Source organism: Blennius ocellaris, assembly GCF_963422515.1.
Source record: "Blennius ocellaris genome assembly, chromosome: 12".
NCBI classification, from domain to species: Eukaryota; Metazoa; Chordata; class Actinopteri; order Blenniiformes; family Blenniidae; genus Blennius; species Blennius ocellaris.
This window is the reverse complement of record NC_137661.1, coordinates 24,638,706-24,658,019: the sequence shown is the minus strand read 5'-3', so window position 1 is coordinate 24,658,019 and position 19,314 is coordinate 24,638,706. Positions and strand designations below refer to the sequence as shown.

Sequence of the window (19,314 nt, the reverse complement as noted above, 5' to 3'; positions counted from 1 at the left end):
CCCGTTCCCTCCGTCGTCCCTCAGGGCTACTTCGCCGAGCTGAACAACTCGGAGCTCGGCCACCTCATCCCCCCTCCGCTGGAGAACAAAAGGGACGTGCTGTTCGGCAACCTGCCCGAGATCTACGACTTCCACAACAGGTGCGTGGTGTTCGGACACAAGTTTTTTTTTTGAAAACGGCAACTTCCCGAGAACGCTGCCGGTGCACATTCGTACCACGGCCACAGTAAGTAGTTCTTCTTCTGCACATGCTCAGTAGATGGACAATAAGAACAACCATTCCTCCAGAGCGTCACGACTCCCAGTCCATATCCCCCCCGAGGACATGGTGCTTTTATTTTGACAGTCACCGTAATAACAATCCTACTTGGTCGAGGCCTAAAAAGTCTAACGGACGGCAGAAAATGTAACCCGAGTTTGTATTTGAGGGACAGTTTCTACTCAGAAATTGCAATAATCGGCAGCAAATGTAATTTAAACATCGTTCGGGAATATTAATAAATGTTGAACATCTCTCCGCTCGTTCGCAGTGAGTCTTGAGCGTAAAGGAATGAATTGTGTGTCTGCAGGACGTTTCTCATGGAGCTGGAGGACTGTGCGGAGAAACCCGAGCTGGTGGGGACCTGCTTCCTGAAGCGGGTGAGTTTCAGACTCGCAGTCTGGTTTTTTTCGTGGAAATGGAGAAAAGTGCGACTTGTTGAAAACGGTCCAACTTTTACAAGATACTCCGAACTTTTTGTAAACAACAGGAAAACGACATTGTTTTCAGTGTTTCTGTGTTTAGGCTGAAGGCGTTTTTCAAAAGTCTTTCTGAAATGAAAACACAATGACGACGCGTTTTCACCTGAAACATGTTCTTGTAAACTGAGTCTGTTTCTCCAGCACCTCTCAGATAAGAGGCAATTCACAAATCCACAAAGAAGATAAAACAAATCAAATAGTAAAGTTATTAAAAAGGAGAATTTATTCAAACAAAGGTCACACACTATTAAAATCTATTGCTTAATGGAAAGCCTGAGCCAATAGTAATGAAGTAAAGTCCATTTTTCATTTCTATGCACTTTTATTACCTTACGATACTGTACCGTAACAGTACTTTGTCCATGCTGGTAGAAGACGAGGTGTGTTTGTGTTTTCAGAAAGAAGAGCTGCAGGTGTACGAGAAGTACTGTCAGAACAAACCTCGCTCCGAGGTTCTGTGGAGGCAGTGTGGCGACAGCCTCTTCTTTCAGGTGACGCTTTAGCTGTTTTTTTATGATTCAGGCGTGCACAAGGTTGAGTAAATATGCAATATTCATGTTTAGTATTGCAGTAATATTGTGTCTTGTGATAAATATGATAAATTGGTTGCAATGAAGACACAGGTTGGCTTTTTTTTTTATAGTTCTTTCTCGTGATGCACCGATGCTCCTTTTTTTTAAGTACAAGAACGCGTACTAACCTTTGGCTACTTGCCAATACTGAGTATGCGTTGAAAATATCTAATCCGTTTATACTTTAATCGTGTAGCATGCAGCATCACCGGGGTGAGCCCGGAGTTGCTTTTGCATATAGCGTGTAGCATCGTGACTGTGTTAGCATGTAGCGCATAGCATCGTTGGCGTGTGAGTCATGAAACTCTTTAGCATGTAGCATGTAGCATCGCGACTGCGTAAGCCCCAAAACCTGTTAGCATGTAGCGCATAGCATCGTTGGTGTGTGAGCCCTGAACTCACAACAAAAATTGCAGTTCTTTCTTTTTTGAATGTCATTTGTTTTGCATGCACAGCGCATGGAAACAGTATTAATTAAATTTTATCTTTTGGGTTTTGTTTTTTGTAAAATGTACATTTCACATGTTGATGTCGCCCCTCTCTTCTAACACAGAGCTGAACTACCGAGTGCTTCCTGTCTGGTCTTTATGTTTATGCCTCATGTATAATTCCTGTATATTTACAGAAGTCCTGCATTGTGGTTTGTGCTTCTGTTGCAGGAGTGCCAGAAGAAACTTGATCACAAACTGTCTCTGGACGCCTACCTGCTGAAGCCCGTCCAGAGGATCACCAAGTACCAGCTCATGCTGAAGGTCAAGCGCGTGGCTTTTGTATTATTATTATTATTATTATTATTATTACTATTATTATTAATAATAAAACTGCATCGTTTTAAGTGTTTCTGCCATTTTTGTGTAAACGTGAACCTTTTCTGAAACGAAAATACAAAAACAATCCGTTTTAACTCAAAACGTTCACGAGTAGCCCGTGAGTTAACTCTCTGAAGCGCTCTTTTTTATTTTATCAACATTACTAACCAACAGCACAAGGACATCGACTGAAGCCTTTTCTTATGTTCTTATGTTTATTGGTATTCTTGTACGGTTTGTGCAGGAGATGTTAAAGTGTAGTAAAGGCCAGGGCATGGCCGAGCTGGAGGAGGCTCTGGCCACCATGCTGGACATCATCAAGTCCGTCAACGACTCCATGCACCAGATCGCCATCACTGGCTTCGAGGTGAGACTTGGTTCCATTATTCACCGGCGTTATCGTCGCCGCGGCAGCGTCCACGCTAATGCCGCGATTTATTTGTGATTCTTAAAGGAGAAAATGTTCGATGTTAAATTCAATTTCTATGGTTTCAAGTAAAACTGTCATTTCGAGGGACTTTGACAGAGAAAAATCTATTTTCACACGCGCAAACACGTGAAACACCCTTTTAACAGGAAGAAACCTGCAGAATCAGCCTCTGCTGCCAGAATCATGACTAAAACTCACCCTGACAAGGTTCTGCCTCATGAATAACGATAAAATCAGCTTTTAATGTAATGAATTTCTCACTACAACAAATTTAATGTTATGTGTTTGTTTTAAACTGTGCGGATGATGTCAGTTTCTCACTTTTACCACTAGAGGGAGGTAAAAACACTTTAATAAATGGGCTTATTACTGGTGTGTACCTTCATCACACAAGACTCTAAAGAGATCCCTAACTGAACAATTAAAAAAGGCTCACATTTCATAAAGATTTCTTCCAGTTTTTTACATTGAATTACTAAAATCTGTGATGATTTAATGTGTGATGATTCTCTTCATACTTGGACACCAGAATGTGTTATGTTGTACATACTGAACTCTGAGACCCTTAGTTTCCACACAGGGATTCCCCTTCCCGCCTGCAGCAGCAGCCAATGTGGTCGATTCTGTCTAGAATCGCTGTAACGAGCGTGTGTGACGTTGGCAGGGTAACCTGAGCGACCTGGGGAAGCTGCTGATGCAGGGATCGTTCAACGTGTGGACCGACCACAAGAAGGGCCACAGCAAGGTACCAGAATTTTTTTTCCCCGCTTCCATGGAGACGGAATGTTTTCATAAAGTTGCGTTTTCCAACGTTCCCATAGAGACGGAGATGGAATGTTTTCAGAAAGTTGCGTCTTGCACCGGTTCTATGGAAACGGAGCCAAGATGTTTTCAGAAAGTTGCGTCTTGCACCGCTTCTATGGAAACGGAGCCAGGATGTTTTCAGAAAGTTGTGTTTTCCAACATTCCCATAGAGACAGAGATGGAATGTTTTCAGAAAGTTGCGTCTTGTACCGTTTCTATGGAAACGGAGCCAGGATGTTTTCAGAAAGTTGCGTTTTCCAACGTTCCCATAGAGACAGAGATGGAATGTTTTCAGAAAGTTGTGTCTTGTACCGTTTCTATGGAAACGGAGCCAGGATGTTTTCAGAAAGTTGCGTTTTCCAACGTTCCCATAGAGACAGAGATGGAATGTTTTCAGAAAGTTGCGTTTTCCAACATTCCCGTAGAGACAGAGATGGAATGTTTTCAGAAAGTTGCGTTTTCCAACATTCCCATAGAGACAGAGATGGAATGTTTTCAGAAAGTTGCGTTTTCCAACATTCCCGTAGAGACGGAGATGGAATGTTTTCAGAAAGTTGCGTCTTGAACCGTTTCTATGGAAAACACACACACACACACGCACGCACGCACGCACGCACGCACGCACGCACGCACACACACACACACGGCTGATGGGAGACTTGATTTCAGGTGAAGGACCTGGCCCGGTTCAAGCCCATGCAGAGGCACCTCTTCCTGTACGACAAGATGCTGCTGTTCTGTAAAAAACGAGACGAGACGACAGACGGGCATGAGAAGACACCATCCTACAGCTTCAAACACTCCCTCAAGGTGTGTGTGTGTGTGCGTGTGTGTGTGTGTGTGTGTTTCTACTCCATGAAGTTAACTGCTCACCTCTCCAGGTTGGTCTTGATGTTGTTGGTTCCTCCAAGTGGATGCATTTATTTGTTTGTTTGTAGACTTTGGAGAGCGTTCACTCAAATCTGAAAGGTTATGAAAATAGCCTTTGAATTTTAAATATATTTTCTGTGTGCTGAGTCTACATAAATTCCTGAATTCCAGACAAGGCAAGCTCATAGAAATAATGTGATTAATTACAGAAAATTGTGCAATTATATATATATATATAATAAACTTTCAATGGCAACACTTAAATCAAATGGTTTTGCGATATAAGCCAATTAATTGCATTTAAAGATGCAATTATCATTTAAAACATAAATAAATAAATACATTAAAAAAATTAAGTATATATATATGATAAACTCTCAATGTGAACACTCACACATAAGTCAATTAATTGCAGATTCACCTATATGATATATGTCAGACAGAAGAAAATATTACACCCCATCAGTCAGTGCTTCACCACCCGGTGAATCTTTGGCGCCCCCCTGTGGGGGTCTGGAGTCACTGGACCGATCCTTCATCTTGTTCTCAGGTTAAACAGTCTTGATTCGTTTTTCTCTCCACTTATTATCACTCGGACGGTAAAGGTGTATTAGTAGGGATGTACCGACACCAGCAGCCGTGTATTATTTGGATTTATGGCATTTAGCGAGTACACTGTGTTGTATTTGGTGCTATTTAAATAAAGTATCCTCATGTATTAGAGTCAACATGGCAACTTCCTCCATGTCTTACTTCAAAATATGAAACCTAAAAATGTGTAATTTAAGCTGTAATACAGATAAAAAATTGTGAAAAATTGGTTTACTTTGGTTATTTCACAATCAGTGTTTGGTTTTGGTTTTTTTTAATATTTAATGGAATATATCTTTGCCCTGCCTTGGTCCTGTTTCTGTCTAGATGAGCTCGGTGGGAATCACAGAGAACGTCAAAGGAGACTGTAAGAAGTTTGAAGTCTGGTATAACGGCAGAGAGGAAGTTTATATCATCCAGGTATGTCGGTTTACAGTTCCACTTTATTGAAGGGAGTATGAGTCTTAATTTGAAACTGCGGTGGGGGAAAAAAAACAAAAATTACAGTCAATTTAATCTGTGTATCACATCATTCATCGCAAAAAACGACTCACCCAAATCACATAAAATGTCATCATCATTCCCAATAAATAAATAAATCCCAATACCTCCTCCAAAAATGTAAAAAAGTTCTCCGAGGACATGTATGCGCATACTTGATGTGTTTGTTTCCGTGTGTTTTCAGGCTCCCTCCATGGACGTGAAAAATATGTGGGTGTCGGAGATTCGTAAGGTCCTTACAGGTCAGCTTGAAGCGTGCAGAGGTACGTACCGATACCAGTGTCATATTTGGTCCGATACTGCACGGAGAATACGTTTTCGTGAAAGCTGCGCGATACAAACCTGGCAAGTCTGTGACGTCGACGGAAGGTAGACAAGACAGGGTGGCGTGTGTCGGCCGTTTGGAGACTTTTTTTAATATTAATGACGACGATAAGTAATAAGACGGACTGTAAATTATGTTCTGACGAAATATCGAGAGGAGGAGAAAGAAAGTTGGTACAACTCCGGCGACGTTTCACCCGATGCCGCTCATTAGTTTAGCTGCTCGGCACGCAACTCTGAGCCGTGCTACATGCTACATGCTACATGCTAAAGCGCGAGTGACGCTACATGCTATACTGGAGTTTCCAAGGCTTTGCGTCAACTTAGAGGCTATTTGAAGATAGTTGGCGGAAACACAAACTGTAGCCTCTGCATATCGCGTGGCCACAGATTAGAAATTAGAATTAATGGTACTTAGTAAGTACTCATATCGGTACTTGGTATCGGCAAGTAGCTAAAGGGTATTACTCGTACTCATCCTTTTAAAAAAAATGGCATCGGTGCGTCCTCACAATAAACACGTGCCTGTTTCATATATTAGCAAAAAAATACACTTCATGCTTGTCAGAAATATTACTTTCTGATGGTGTGTGAATAACCGTTGACGTCAGACTCCTACGGACCTCTGGTCAACGCTAACATTTAGTCATTTGTGGTTTCACAGAGGCGAGTCAGCTCAACATCTACGGGGCTCCCATGAGGTGAGCAACAAAGGAAGAAAAACACACAACAGCAGAGGCGGTCACATGACCTCAACGTTGGTCGTTCTGACCTCCTCCCTCTGTTCCAGCAGGAACGTACGCAAGATGGCGCTGAAACACTCCGACTCCTCCAGTCCCGAGTCCGGCTTCAGGAGGAGCAACCCCAGTCCCAACATGAGGCAGAAGAGAGGTGAGCGTCGCCATTTGCTGCAGCATTCGCACGCCGACAACAACTCGGGATAGATTCGCGGGATTGGAACCGCCAACCTTCCAGTTATTGGACAAGCGACTCTGCCACTGCCATTATCGTTATTGTCCGTCTACTGAGCATGTGCAGAAGAGCTGTTTAGTACCGGTGGTGCACATGCTCAGTGGGAGTGTTTCTGAGGTTTTCCAGAAAGTTGTGTTTTCGCCCGTCTTCGTGAAAAACGCACCCAAACACGCAACGAAAGTTTTGCGTTTTAACTCGGAGTGGTTGTGTAAATGGATCCCGGGCGACGTTATAAACATGAACAGACCTCAGGCATGGAAGGTTTTATGTATTGATCGAGCAACTTCCTCTGGAATAATGAAGAAAAACCGTCTGATTCAGTCCCTTGAGTCCATGATGAAGATCCTCGGAGCAACTTTGACATGTTCTGTTTTGACAGGAAGGGAAACGGCTTAAAAATGACATTGAGCTGATAAAATATAACATATAAATATAAATAAAACCTCTCTGGTCATAATGTTAATGCTGACTCATGCTGAGTCCATTTAAGAGAAGTGGGTTTTTTTTTTGCCAAACGTATCGAGTCTAGTGATAAAAAAATGTATAGTTGAAGGTTTATGCAGATTTAGTTAGATTAGAATCATGAATATATACAATATTTGCTGGTTGATCTCCGTCTCTGCCCTGCGCTGCTCAGCGGCACTTTATTCTACTTTGAACTGTTGTAATAATTTGTCTCTAACCCGCCGGGACAGGCAAACGTCTTAAAGGCCTAGTGAAATGTAACACACTACTTTGCAAAAAAACGATAGTTGGGGTTCTACTTCTAAGGTTCCTCCGACTCTGCCCCACCACTGTTGTCGCATAACAAAGTTATTTGAATTTTGAATCTCCAGCCGACGAAATCGGGGGAATCCTTCTTCGTGGGCGTGACGTCACGAGTTGTGCAGATCTCCATCTGTTGTGTTTATATTGGCTTGTTTCCCTCTTAAATATCCAAGTTTTAACAGTGTTTTTAAGTTATAGTCGGCGTTTTATGAGCCTTGACGAAAGATTGAGCCTGGAAGAGACCCGGGAGAGGAGAAAAGGAGCACGGTCTAGTGGCTAGTGGCGAGCTAGCGGCTAGCGGTAGCCGCTAGCTCGGGCGTCTGGTAGACGATCAAGTAATACCTGGACTCATCTTCGGTGATTCCGCACAGTAGGAAAAGCGCTTCAACATGTTCCAGGAAGCCGGGTTGTTCTACCAAAAGTCAGGAGCCTCAAAGCCTCAAAGGTGAAACCTGGCGGCTGCTGAGGCGAGGAGACGAGGACGAAGCGTCTTCTGCTTCCTCAAACATGTTCCAGACGGGGTCACCGATGGCAGAACGACCCTTCTGTGTCTTCTTCATCAATCACTGGGTTTGAAATGATGATGATGATGAAATATCGTTAAATTCAGCATCTTCGTCTTCAAAACTCTGATCCTCCATAATGTAAACACAACTTGGGCATGTGCACAACTCGTGACGTCACTCTGTTATTGTCAGAAGCTCCGCCCAGCAGAGGAAATAGCGCCGTTTATCGGCTATTTTCTCGCAGATTGCCGTGTTTTAACATTTTACCCTTCGGCCAGTTAGCATAAAAAATGTCCCTGGAAGCGACAGGCAGAGTGTTTTGGAGGTCGAATTTTCATTTCACTAGGACTTTAAACGTATTTCGCGAACCGTCGCCGGGTGTTTCCGAAGCGCCGGTGCCGCCCCCGCTCCCCCCCTCCCCCCCTCCCCCCCTCCCCCCCCTCCTCCTCATCTAACCTTCTGCTCGCTCTCACTTCTGCTACTCAGCCGACGCTTCAGCCAAGCAATCAGGCCACTCGGCTGCTAATGTTCGAAAGCATTTCAGCCTGCAGAGGCTTTCCAACAGGAGATCTCTTCCTTCAGGTAAACCGCATGTCCTGTACTTCCCCTGTCGCCCTTCATCGTTTTCATCATCATCAACAACATCATCATCGTCGTCATAATCACTACTGTCATCCTGATCAACCCCCGTCCTTCTCATCGTCAGTTGTTCGTCTTTCGGAATGCACCAAAACCACTTTGTTTAAAGTTCGAACGTTGAGGTACTTGCAAATACCGAATATGAATATTAATTAAAGAGGTCATCTTATGCAGCTTTTCAACACTTTCACGTTGATCTCATTGGTCCAAAAACTTTGTATTTAAAGTTTATTGCTCCCAAATCCAGCTTTTCCTTGATTTTCCCTCCATTTGAATACTGGATCATAGAAGCTGCATTCAGAATCTGCTGTGTCTTGTGCGAGTTGGACTGGCTCCACCCACACACGCCCATCTATGGGAAAGAGGAGGAAGCACTTCCTCTCGTGGCGCCATGTGCCAGAGCAGAGCTGCCTAATTGTGGGAGGAGTCAAAAGGGGGAGGAGCCTACCTTGATTGGGATTGGCTAAACCCCCTCCCCCGATGACATTATATATTTTAAAAAATGAAATTAAAAAAATGCAATTTTTTTTGAAAATGCTCGCTCTCCATCGCCATTTTGAACGGCAGAAATGTTGCTACTGTTCATGCGAGGCCATATCGTCCTGGGACTTGGCACTTTTATTTTGACAGTCGAAGCGTTGTCACGGAAACGAGGCCGAAGTAAGAGCGGCCAAGTTGTCTTTTTGCGGGTTTTTGTGACTTGCTATGCTTCCTTCTGTAAGAATCCATCACCCCAGTATCAACATCTTTATTTTCATTTTCATTTCATTTAATTCAGTAATATTAGTTACCGGCTCATCCTGCTCTTCACTCCGCTGATGAAACATTTGCTCTTCCTCTTCCTCTTCCTCTGCTCCTCTTCTGCCTCCAGAACCTGCCGCGAAGGAGGCGGAGGTCCCCCGCCGCTTCTCTCTCGCCTCCTCCCTTGCTTCCTCCTCCTCCTCCTCCTCTTTCGCCGCACGGCGCGCAAAAGGTAGAACCTCACCTGTTTCGCTTCTTCTCACCCCCCCCCCCCCCCTCCCTCCCCTGCTTCTTTCGCTCGCTGCTGCCGCCGCGAGTCTGACGCCAGACAAGTTGGTAAAAACTACGCAATGGTGTAAAAAAACAACTGTCCCAATGCGAACTTTCTCCTCCTCTTGGTATCAACAAGAAGCTTTGAAATGTTGTGTTTTGCTCCTGGTTGTAATGTGTGTCGGTCCCGTGTTGTGTCCTTCATCCAGGTCCTCTCTCTTCTAACATAAAGAGCAAGAGACACGAGATAAAGAGCGATCCCACGCCGTTCGGTTACGAAGGTACAGCAGGACAATTGTTTGGCTCGGAGACGTGATTCTCGTTTTTTGATTTCTCAGCGCTTCGTGCGTCAAGTTTTCAGTTTCCTTGGTTTCCTGTCGTGTCTTTTGTAAAAAAAAATTTAAATGCATGAGCACCGGTGGGAATGTTTTTGTTGTGTTGTTCTTTGTGTGTAGTTGTGTTGAGGTGTGGGGTTTTGGGTCGGTGTTTGTTTGGATTTAACGTTCAGAGAATAATGTTATAAAGCGAAAAAACGTCATTATTTCATTTTTCATTTTAAGAATTAAAGTTTGTATACAAGCTATTTTTCCTTATCAGGAATAGATAAACAAAACAGTTGATTTTCAGTTTCTGTTTCTAAAAACAAAAAATAAAAACATTAGAAGATGTATTGTGCCACACGCGTATCGAAGGGGAAATTATAGTTGGTTCTTACTTCCGTTATTTCATTACCTTTATTTAGTCCAGAGAACCACATTGAGATTAATAATCTCTTTTACAAGTTATGTGAAAAATCATGTCCGAAGACATTTTATTTTGGCGCAACCTATCCTAAAGTCATGTATTCTGGCGCTCCTGCCAGAAATACTGTACCATCTCCATGCGCTCTTACTTTGAAAATTCCCAGGTGCACAATATGGAGGAAAAAAATTAAAAATGTTTTGTTTGTTTCCGTCTTCTCATGATTTTATTTTTTTTGTTTTTAGAAACAGAAGGTGAAAATAAACTTGTTTTTAAAGTTTATTTTATCTTCTTGACCCTGATAAAGAAAAATACCTTGAGTATCAATTTAAAAAATGTGAATTTTAAAATGATACATTCATTCATTAGAAATTAATGAATGTTTAAAATAAAAAATTATTTTAAATAATTTTAAATAAATTTTAAATAATTTTATAAATTCTAAATTAATAATCAAAAAATTGTATTATTATTTTTTTTGTATTTTTTATTTTAAATCATTTAAAAAAAAATTAACAGAAAAAAAATTACATTTCCTTTTCTGAATGTAAAGTCCGTTGACGAGAACAAGCACTGCCCGGTTTGATTTCTGCATGTTGCACTCGCCTGGTGTCGTGAGCTCGTGCGTTGTGCTCGTTCGTCCAGTCGCATCCACACCGTGTCACGTCTGCGCATGAGCTTGTCGGCAGACGCGTGTACACCTGGTTGGCGTAAAGCGTTTGGGCTTCCCTCCAGATACGCTGCGCGGCGCTATGGCTGCGTTGGGGAAGCGTCAGAGCATGACAGGCAGCGGCCCTCCGGGTGCCGCTAGGAACAAGGTGGTGCCCAGATCTACGTCACAACCAGGTAACTGCAGGAGGAGGTGGAGGAGGTGGAGGTGATGTCACCTTCTCAGCCTGACGACGTTTCAAGTGAAAAATTTGTTTTTGTGTTTTCTTTTCGCAGAAGTTTCACTTTTACACGGGAACGTGTTGAAAACCATGTCCGTTTTACACGCGAACGTCAGAAACACGGAAAATTATGTACTTATCATATATCATGTATACCGCAGTTAAAAGCTGCGGTTAAAACTGGACCAACACGTCGTCTCGGACACAAAATCTTTCTTTTATTACTAAAACAGTTCAGCGAAATTGTATTTCCGACAATATTTGAGGCGAAAAATAAGCTGAAAATTTAAAATACGAGCTTTACAGAAGTGTGTTTTCTGTGAGGGGGCGTGATCTGCTTTGAAGGTGCGTGGCCTGCTTTGAGGGGGCGTGGCCTTCGAGTTCGCCCAGCTTCTTGGACTATCAGGATGTTGTCGTCAGGATTTTGTGGGTGTTTTTTAATTTTTTCCAGCTGTCGTCCTCCTGCCGGCCCGGTCTGCAGGTCAGACACGTCTTCGTACACGAGCTGAATTGAGACGCCAGTAACGCGTCGTGTTCCTTCCCCAGGCTGGAGTCAGAGGCGTCTGCCCTCCATGGACACCGAGGACTTCGAGACGATTCCCTCCAGCGGAGAAGAATCCTCCAACTCTTCCGAGGATGAAGGCAACAATAAAAATGTGAGTTAAAAACTTTTTGAAAATGCTCCGACTTTTTTTTTTTTTTTTTTCTTCTCCGCGTCATTCTGAAAACGATTTCCTTCCACCCGTCACTACTATACAGTAGTACATGTGTCAGGCCTATAGGGGGCGGCGCTGTGACTCCTGCCACAGAAATACACCCAAAATAGAGAAGTCGACACGGAGCATTAACAAGAAGAAAAAAATATCCCCGTATTTTAGAAACACAACATCTGGCCTTGTATCGCTTAGCAACCATTGTTGTTGTCAAGTGATGTCACGGGGTCAAGGGGTCGAGAGGCAGGGCGATGTGACATCATGTTGAAACGTTGGGAGTGGAGGAAGAAAGACGAGGTAAAAAAATGGCGGCTCTTGTGTCAACGCAACGCTTGTTTGTTTTGATTTAATTCAGTTTACTTTTTATAACCGTTGCCGTAGCGATAGAATGACGATTATTAACCAGGATGAATGAACAAGGTCTTTCTTTCTTTCTTCCCTCCCTCCCTCCCTCCATTCTTTCTTTCTTTCTTTCTTTCTTCCTTCCTTTCTTTCTTTCCTCCTTCCCTCCCTCCTTTCTTTCTTTCTTTCTTTCTTTCTTTCTTTCTTTCTTTCTTTCTTTCTTTCTTTCTGTCCCTCCCTCCCTTCTTTCTTTCTGTCTCCCTCTCCCTCCCTTCTTTCTTTCTTTCTTTCTTTCTTTCTTTCTTTCTTTCTTTCTTTCTTTCCTTCCTCCTTTTTCTTTCTTTCTCTGTCTCTCCCTCCTTCCTCCTTTTTCTTTCTTTCTCTGTCTCTCCCTCCTTTCTTTCTTTCTTTCTTTCTTTCTTTCTTTCTTTCTTTCTTTCCTTCTTTCCTTGCTCCTTTTTCTTTCTTTCTTTCTTTCTCTCTCTCCCTCCCTCCCTCTCTCCCTCCTTCCTTCCTTCCTCCCTCCCTCCCTCCCTCATCCCTGCCTTCCTTCCTTCCTCCCTCCCTCCCTACCTCCCTCCATTCTTTCTTTCCTTCTTTCCCCTCCCTCCTTTCTTTCTTTCCTCCCTCCCTCCCTCCCTCCCTCCCTCCTTCCCTCCCTCCCTCCCTCCTTCCTCCTGCAGAGCGACAGCAGCCACTTCCGGGTGCAGCTGACGTACGACTCAGCCGAGCCCCGGGACCTCTCTCTGGAGTCGGGCGACCTGGTGCAGTTCCTGGAGGAAGCGGAAACGGGGAACTGGTACGACGCCGCCTTCCTCAGTCGCTTCCACGCGCCGGTGAAAAAGTCTGTCGCTGCAGGTTTTGCTCCGTCGTGATCACGCCCGCATCGTTCATCCACTTTATTTTTGTATTTTTATCGCACGTCTCTCTTGTTCTTGTTCCCTTCTTTCTCAGCCACTCAGTTAGTTGGACTCATTTCACTTCTTAATACATGTTGGCTCTCGGAAAAGTGGCTTTCAGATAAATCCTTTTTGGGGTTTTTTTTTCAGTCCAGTGCTCAGGCTAGTTTTTATTAATATCATTGCTCTCACCGAATAGTATTTCATTTCATTTTTCATTTTCTAGTTTATTTCGGACATGCTCAAAATTAATATGAAGTCCCCAGTGCACACCGGATAAACAAAGATATTTCACATAATAATCACAGCAGAACAATATACTCAGGTCACATGTCTGAAAAGGAGTGGGAAGAAGAAAGAACTTATTAAATCCCACGACTTCTCCATAAATAATACATAATTTTCTTCAGCTTCCACTTCTATAATATTCAATTCATCTAAACATGTTAGAACTAATATATTAAGATAAACTGTAAAATGAAAAAGTGTCAATAAGTTACATATTTCTTTAAATAATTAATGATATGTAGCATAGAATAAATATAATAAAATAGTTTAACCATATCCATTCCTGTTTGTGTGCATTTAAAAAATAATGGTGACGGAGAAAGTTGAACCTGACCTGCAGCTTTTCAGACATTTTTCCTTTCAAAAAGGTGAATTAGAAGAAATGTAGCAAACTACTCGAGAGAAAAATCAAGAAATCCTGTCCTATTGAAGATTATCTATAGAAAATGAAGCGAATACAGTTCAATTCCCATTGTTAGTTTGCTGGCATAAATATATTTCGACAGCATTACAGTTTATTAATACATTTTTACATCAGAAAAATTATAATTTGCAGTCATTAGCTGTCAATTTGCAGCGTCAGTTTGTATTATAATGATTCATTCAACAAGCAACCTGTTATTTTTTTCTTTACAGGTTTATTTTTTGAAATATCATTTTTGATAAGTTGCTTTATTTGAAAATGTTGCTATACTTATTGATTCCTGTGTTTGAGTGAAGACCCCCCTCCTCCTCCTCCTTCGCACCCCTCCCCTCCCCTCTTCATTGTGTTTCATGTTCTAGGCTAGTCAAGAACCTTTTAACAGAGGAGACTGGGCTGGTTCCTCCCAGTATACTACAAACAGCGTCTGAAGGAGGTCTCTTCACTTACAGTAACATCACTGCAGCCTCCCACTAACCACTGGCAACCTCGCTGGAACACCCCCACTCACCCCCCCCCCCCCCCCCCAATCCACTCACCCCCCCCCCCCTTTCTTTCTTTTCCCTTCCTTTCTTCCATCAATCGCTTCTTCACTCTGGAGAAAATATCCCAATATTGCGATAACCATCCATCTTTGACTGCGCATTGATAGTTTGTTTTTTCGTAACCGTCGGTACGATTCCCTGAGGATTAGCAACAACGCAGCCGTCCGCTGATCGGTCAGCGACGATCATCACTGCCATATTTGAATAGCATTATTTTCTACCGCGTCATATTTTATTGGCCTTAAACCCCCCCTTGTTTGCATAACGTTGTTTTGTTCACTGGCTTTCTTGACATGCCGGCGCCACACTGCCCCCTGGTGGTCCGGGGAGGTGCAGACGCTCCTTTCAGTGACGGGGGGGGGGGGGATGAGGGGACGGCGTCCAGGTCCCTGGGTTACTGTGATGATGTCACACACCTGCGTCGTTACGTCAGAACAGCTTGTGTCGTTGATATTTTTCCAGTGAATTCTCCTCTCTCTGTCTCTCTCTCTCTCTCTCTCTCTCCCCGCCCCCTCCCCCCCGAGCTGAAGGCTGCTCCTCCGACTCTTCCGTTGCGGCCTCGCTTGTTTGGTCATGGCGCTCTTCCTCTTTCTCCTCCTCCTCCTCCTCACTTACCCTCCTCTTCGTCCTCCCATCATCACCTTTCTGTTCGCTTTTGATTCCCGCTCCTCTTCCTCCACCCTGGATGCAGACAGACCTCCTGGAGGGCGAAGGGGCCTCCTCTTCCTCCTCCTCCTCCTCCTCCTCCTCCTCCTCCTCCTCCTCCTCCTCTGCCCGCCTGCTTTTGTTTTTTGTTTTTTTAACGGCTCGTCTACGACGCGTTGCCTTGTGCTGAGCACGACTTTGCACTGCAATGCGGCCTGTGTGCTCTCATGTAAAAACGTCCCCGTGCCTCAGCGGTGCGTGTCCACAGGATCCCTCGCGAGCGGCGGGGGAACGAGGAAAAAAACAAAAAAACAACGCCCCCCCCTGTGGACACGTACCGTCAGTGCCACGCTCTGTGAAGCCGCTGAAACTCACTCCCCCTTCTCTCTCTCTCTCTCTCTCTCTCTCTCTCTTCCTCTTCCTCTCCCAGATATCTTCAGCGACCTGTGCACGGCGGCGCTCTCCGACTCGGACGAGAACGAGGGCGGCCCGTGGGGCGACGCCTCCCAGGACGCCCGATGAACACGGCGTGGCCGATCTCAAATATTGACGACAAAACATTCCCGTTGTCGGAGCGCAAACAGGGCTGACAGTTTTCCAAAACTGTGACTCAACAAAGGTGACTTTTTTATACGTATTTGTAGGCCTTCAGGAAGGACTACAAACATGGCCGACCAAAGTTTTTTGGGTTTTTTTTTTCTAATGATGTTTCCCAGTCAAGCCTCTGGACAAGCTGGAAGCTTCACATGCAGGAATTTTAATAAAACCCTGATCAACGCTTCACCCGTGGACGTAGCAGCTGCTGTCTGGAGGAGGAAACTGACCGAGTGAAGTTTTATGTACTGTAACAAAAAAAAATGCTGGATACCTGGAAATTCAACCCTCCACTTCTTCCTCCAATCTGCACAACGGTTTGGAACCACATTTTGCGCAATGTGTCTCTAAAATGAGCTGGACACGTTTGGAAACGTCTCTCTTACCTGCCAGCTAATCGAACCCGCGGACCGCCGACCCACGAGGCTACACATGAGGGATTTTTTTTTTTTTTTTAGAAAACAAAGAAAAAAAAATTGACTGTTCAGAAACAGCGAACGACTATATAGTCTGAATTTTGTATGATAGTTGGAGGCGGCGGAGATTTAAAAAAAAAAAAAAAAAAGTAAAAATAGTTTTTAATTTTTAGAATTTGAATAATCGATCTGATTTATGAGAATGACTGAAACGTACTGCTTTGCATGAATCCGACCGCGTGAGTTTAGAGTTTCGCTTTCGCGAAACGGCTCTGCTTTACGTAGACTTGAATGAAACCTTAATTTGAAATGTTCTGCTGCTAAGACATCTGGAATCACTATGCAGAGGAGGCGCGTCGTCTCTTTATTTCAGCAAACGTATTTAAGCGTCATTCAAGTTTTCACACTCCATTTCCCCGTTTTCACCTGAAGATGTTTGTATTTCTTTTAAGTGTTTTCAATCTCAGAGGAGCTTCACGTTTATAAGGGCAATGGTTTGAAAACCATGTTGGCAGAAAAGCTGAAAAAAAATATGTAGTTTTCATGTTGGGCCACTAGGGGGAGCTGTTAGTGATGAAACGTCACACACACATACAAAAGAGAAGAAAAAGCTGTAAGCGTTAACAATGGGAGAACGCTGATCTTCTGGAGGACAGACGATCAAAATGGATGGACTGTCAAAATAAAAGTCCCAGGAGAATAAGAAGGACTGGGAGTTACGATACTCTGGAAGAAAACTTTGTTCTAATTGTCCGTCTACTGAGCATGTGCAGAAGAACTATTTACTGTGGTCGCGGAGCACATGAGCAGTTGAGCGTTTCAGATGAGTTGCATTTTCAAAAAGTTGCACTTCCCCCCCCATTTCCTTGGAGACAAATTCAGACCATTTTCGGAAAATGGCATTTTCCTAAGTCTCTTCGCAGACTGAGCGTTTTCGAAAAGTTGCGTTTTCGCCCGTCCACATGGAGGCGGAGTCGGAGAGTTTTCGGAAACTTGTGCTTTCATTGACTCTGAGACACAACCCCCCCCCCCAAACACAACGGACATTTCGCGTTTCCAGGATTGCGTTTTCATGCGTCTTTTTATTTTCTGAATGAGTTGGAGAAAAAATGTGAGAAATCGATCTGGTGCAACTTTTCCTCTCCTCTGTGTGTAAAGCGAGGCGCAGGTCCGAGCCAAATAGTTTCAGTTGGAAATGAATGTAGAACACGTCCGTCATTTTCACCAGCAAGCGCGTCGAGAACGTCTCGGTCCTCTGACTCATTCAACAAGCGTCGCGCTAATCCGAGCGTGAACGTCGTCAGTTTTTAGAAAGAAAGTCCGCTGAAATACAACCTCTGGAGCGTTTTTGGTCAATTCAAAAGACGATGTAACCTGCCGCTGGACGTTTTATTTTTGTTTGTCTGCACACTGAACGACGAAGACGACGACGGCCAGAACGACGTGGCGAGACGCTCTCGATCGACCCGCGTTATTTGCACATCGTTATTCTTCCATCAGTGTTGCTGATGGCGGAGGAGAAGAAGAGCGGTTGAACTGGCGACGTCACGAAAAAGAATGATCAAAAAGTATTTCAATGAAAGTATTTTTTTTTTTAAATAGACAAACGATTAAAGAGCGATTTTTAAAGCTGACGTTCGATTTAAGCAATGCTGCCTGTGTCCTCTAGGTGGTAGCAGAGAGTCTTTTTTTTTTTTTTTTTTAACTTCAGCTATTTGCTAGAAGTGGTTGTGTGAAAGTTAAGTAAATCCTGTTTCTTAGTCGAAATCTGCTGATTTGTTTTGTCCTACGAGTGAACGCGGGAAGAGACTCGCCGCCGCCACCTTGTGGAACAACGTGGTATTACACGGCAGATCGCAGGTTGGCGAGCTTTGTCAATTTCTCGACTTTATATTCTCAAGATTATTAGTCATTATTAAACATTGACGGCCTGGAAAAGTGTTTATTCCAGATTAACGTTTAACGGCCACAATAAAAAAAAAAAAAAGTGAAGCGATTTCGATTTAAGCCACAATTAAATCCTTTTATTGGAATACTTATATAATTTGAACCCAAATTTTGTTGCTTCTCGCCAAACTGTTGGTGCAATTGTTTGTTTTTTTTGTTTTTTTTCCTGCTTTGTTTCAGTGACGATGACGGTCGGGACACACCACTGGGTGGTTGAAGTGTATATATGACGTGTATTTGGATTTATATGAACAGATTATGTGAAAAGACGAAGCTGCGACTAAATGAGCCGGTCAACCGGATGGACAGAGAGATATTTTGTTGCTGGACCCAGAAGAGGCGGGACTCAGAGAAAAAGGTGCTCATGCATCGACGTCTTCGTTGTGAAGAAACACATTCCTCCCGAACATGCTGTATATTTTGTTTGTCCCATGTTAAAAAGACACATATTGTATCTTTGTAATGACAATATTTATATTGTACTGCATCAGGCTGCAATTTATTTGCAATGTAACCACATTATAGAATGTATTAAATCTGTACATTGTCATGTTATTTGTTTTAAATTTCTCAGGCGGGTCATTGTTATTCAATTTCAGCCAATTTCATTTCACTTCGTTTAAATACAGCGCGTTTATAAACCGAATTGATGAACAGAAAATGGAATGCAACTTTATTTAAACATCCCAGAGAAACAAACACATTAACCTTTGAAAAATGTATTCAAACGGCACAGAGACAAACACTCAAATGCCTTTTCGTTAAACACAGATTTTGTTTAAAGCTATTTAAAAAAAATTTATGTTTTTAATTAAAATAATGTACATTCACATGTAACATAACATAGATGTACCCACTATCACTTGAAAAAGTGCCACTGGGGTTGAACAAACACAGTTGCACGAATAGTTAAACCGGAAAACAAAAAGCATCAAAAGAAGAAGAAGAAAACACTTGATTCAGAAAAAAATAATTAATTTCGTCACAAGATGATTTCAAAATCATGAAACCTGCGCATGAGTGACTAAACAAAACAACACAATCAACACTTCACTATCAACAAGAATCATAAATACTAGGGGGGGAACTAATGTTGAAATGCAAAAATAAAAAACATGTAAAAACACCAGAAAAAAAAAAGTGGAAATTATAATTGGACAGATTAAAAAAGCAAACAAATCTGGTTAAACCTCTGAAACTAGATGAACATATACAGTATGTTAAAAATAAATTTAAAAAAACAAACCTTTACCTATCGAGCTGCTGTGTCTGGGTGGTGAACTGTGGGGGGGGGGGTCGTGTTGTGTTTGTGTCTCTGTTTGGTAATTAACCAGG

At 43.0% G+C, this 19,314-nt stretch overlaps 1 protein-coding gene across 4 annotated transcripts in view; it reads left to right on the top strand.

Annotated features, from left to right (window-relative positions):
- Window positions 1-18,523, top strand: part of mcf2l2 (MCF.2 cell line derived transforming sequence-like 2) — a 50,141-nt gene extending 31,618 nt beyond the window's left edge. For 2 of the 4 annotated variants that reach the window (XM_080505748.1, XM_080505746.1), the window contains exons 17-31: window positions 25-140; window positions 570-639; window positions 1,140-1,232; window positions 1,973-2,065; window positions 2,367-2,489; window positions 3,217-3,297; window positions 4,026-4,166; window positions 5,145-5,237; window positions 5,503-5,581; window positions 6,307-6,343; window positions 6,433-6,533; window positions 11,716-11,825; window positions 12,908-13,023; window positions 14,195-14,268; window positions 15,453-18,523. In XM_080505748.1, the coding sequence (XP_080361874.1) occupies window positions 25-140; window positions 570-639; window positions 1,140-1,232; window positions 1,973-2,065; window positions 2,367-2,489; window positions 3,217-3,297; window positions 4,026-4,166; window positions 5,145-5,237; window positions 5,503-5,581; window positions 6,307-6,343; window positions 6,433-6,533; window positions 11,716-11,825; window positions 12,908-13,023; window positions 14,195-14,268; window positions 15,453-15,544 (1,419 nt within the window). In that variant the 3' untranslated portion in view covers window positions 15,545-18,523. The remainder of the gene's footprint in view (window positions 1-24; window positions 141-569; window positions 640-1,139; window positions 1,233-1,972; window positions 2,066-2,366; window positions 2,490-3,216; window positions 3,298-4,025; window positions 4,167-5,144; window positions 5,238-5,502; window positions 5,582-6,306; window positions 6,344-6,432; window positions 6,534-11,715; window positions 11,826-12,907; window positions 13,024-14,194; window positions 14,269-15,452) is intronic. The other 2 variants (XM_080505747.1, XM_080505749.1) reach the window with 2 other exon arrangements.
- Window positions 18,524-19,314: the final 791 nt, after the last annotated feature.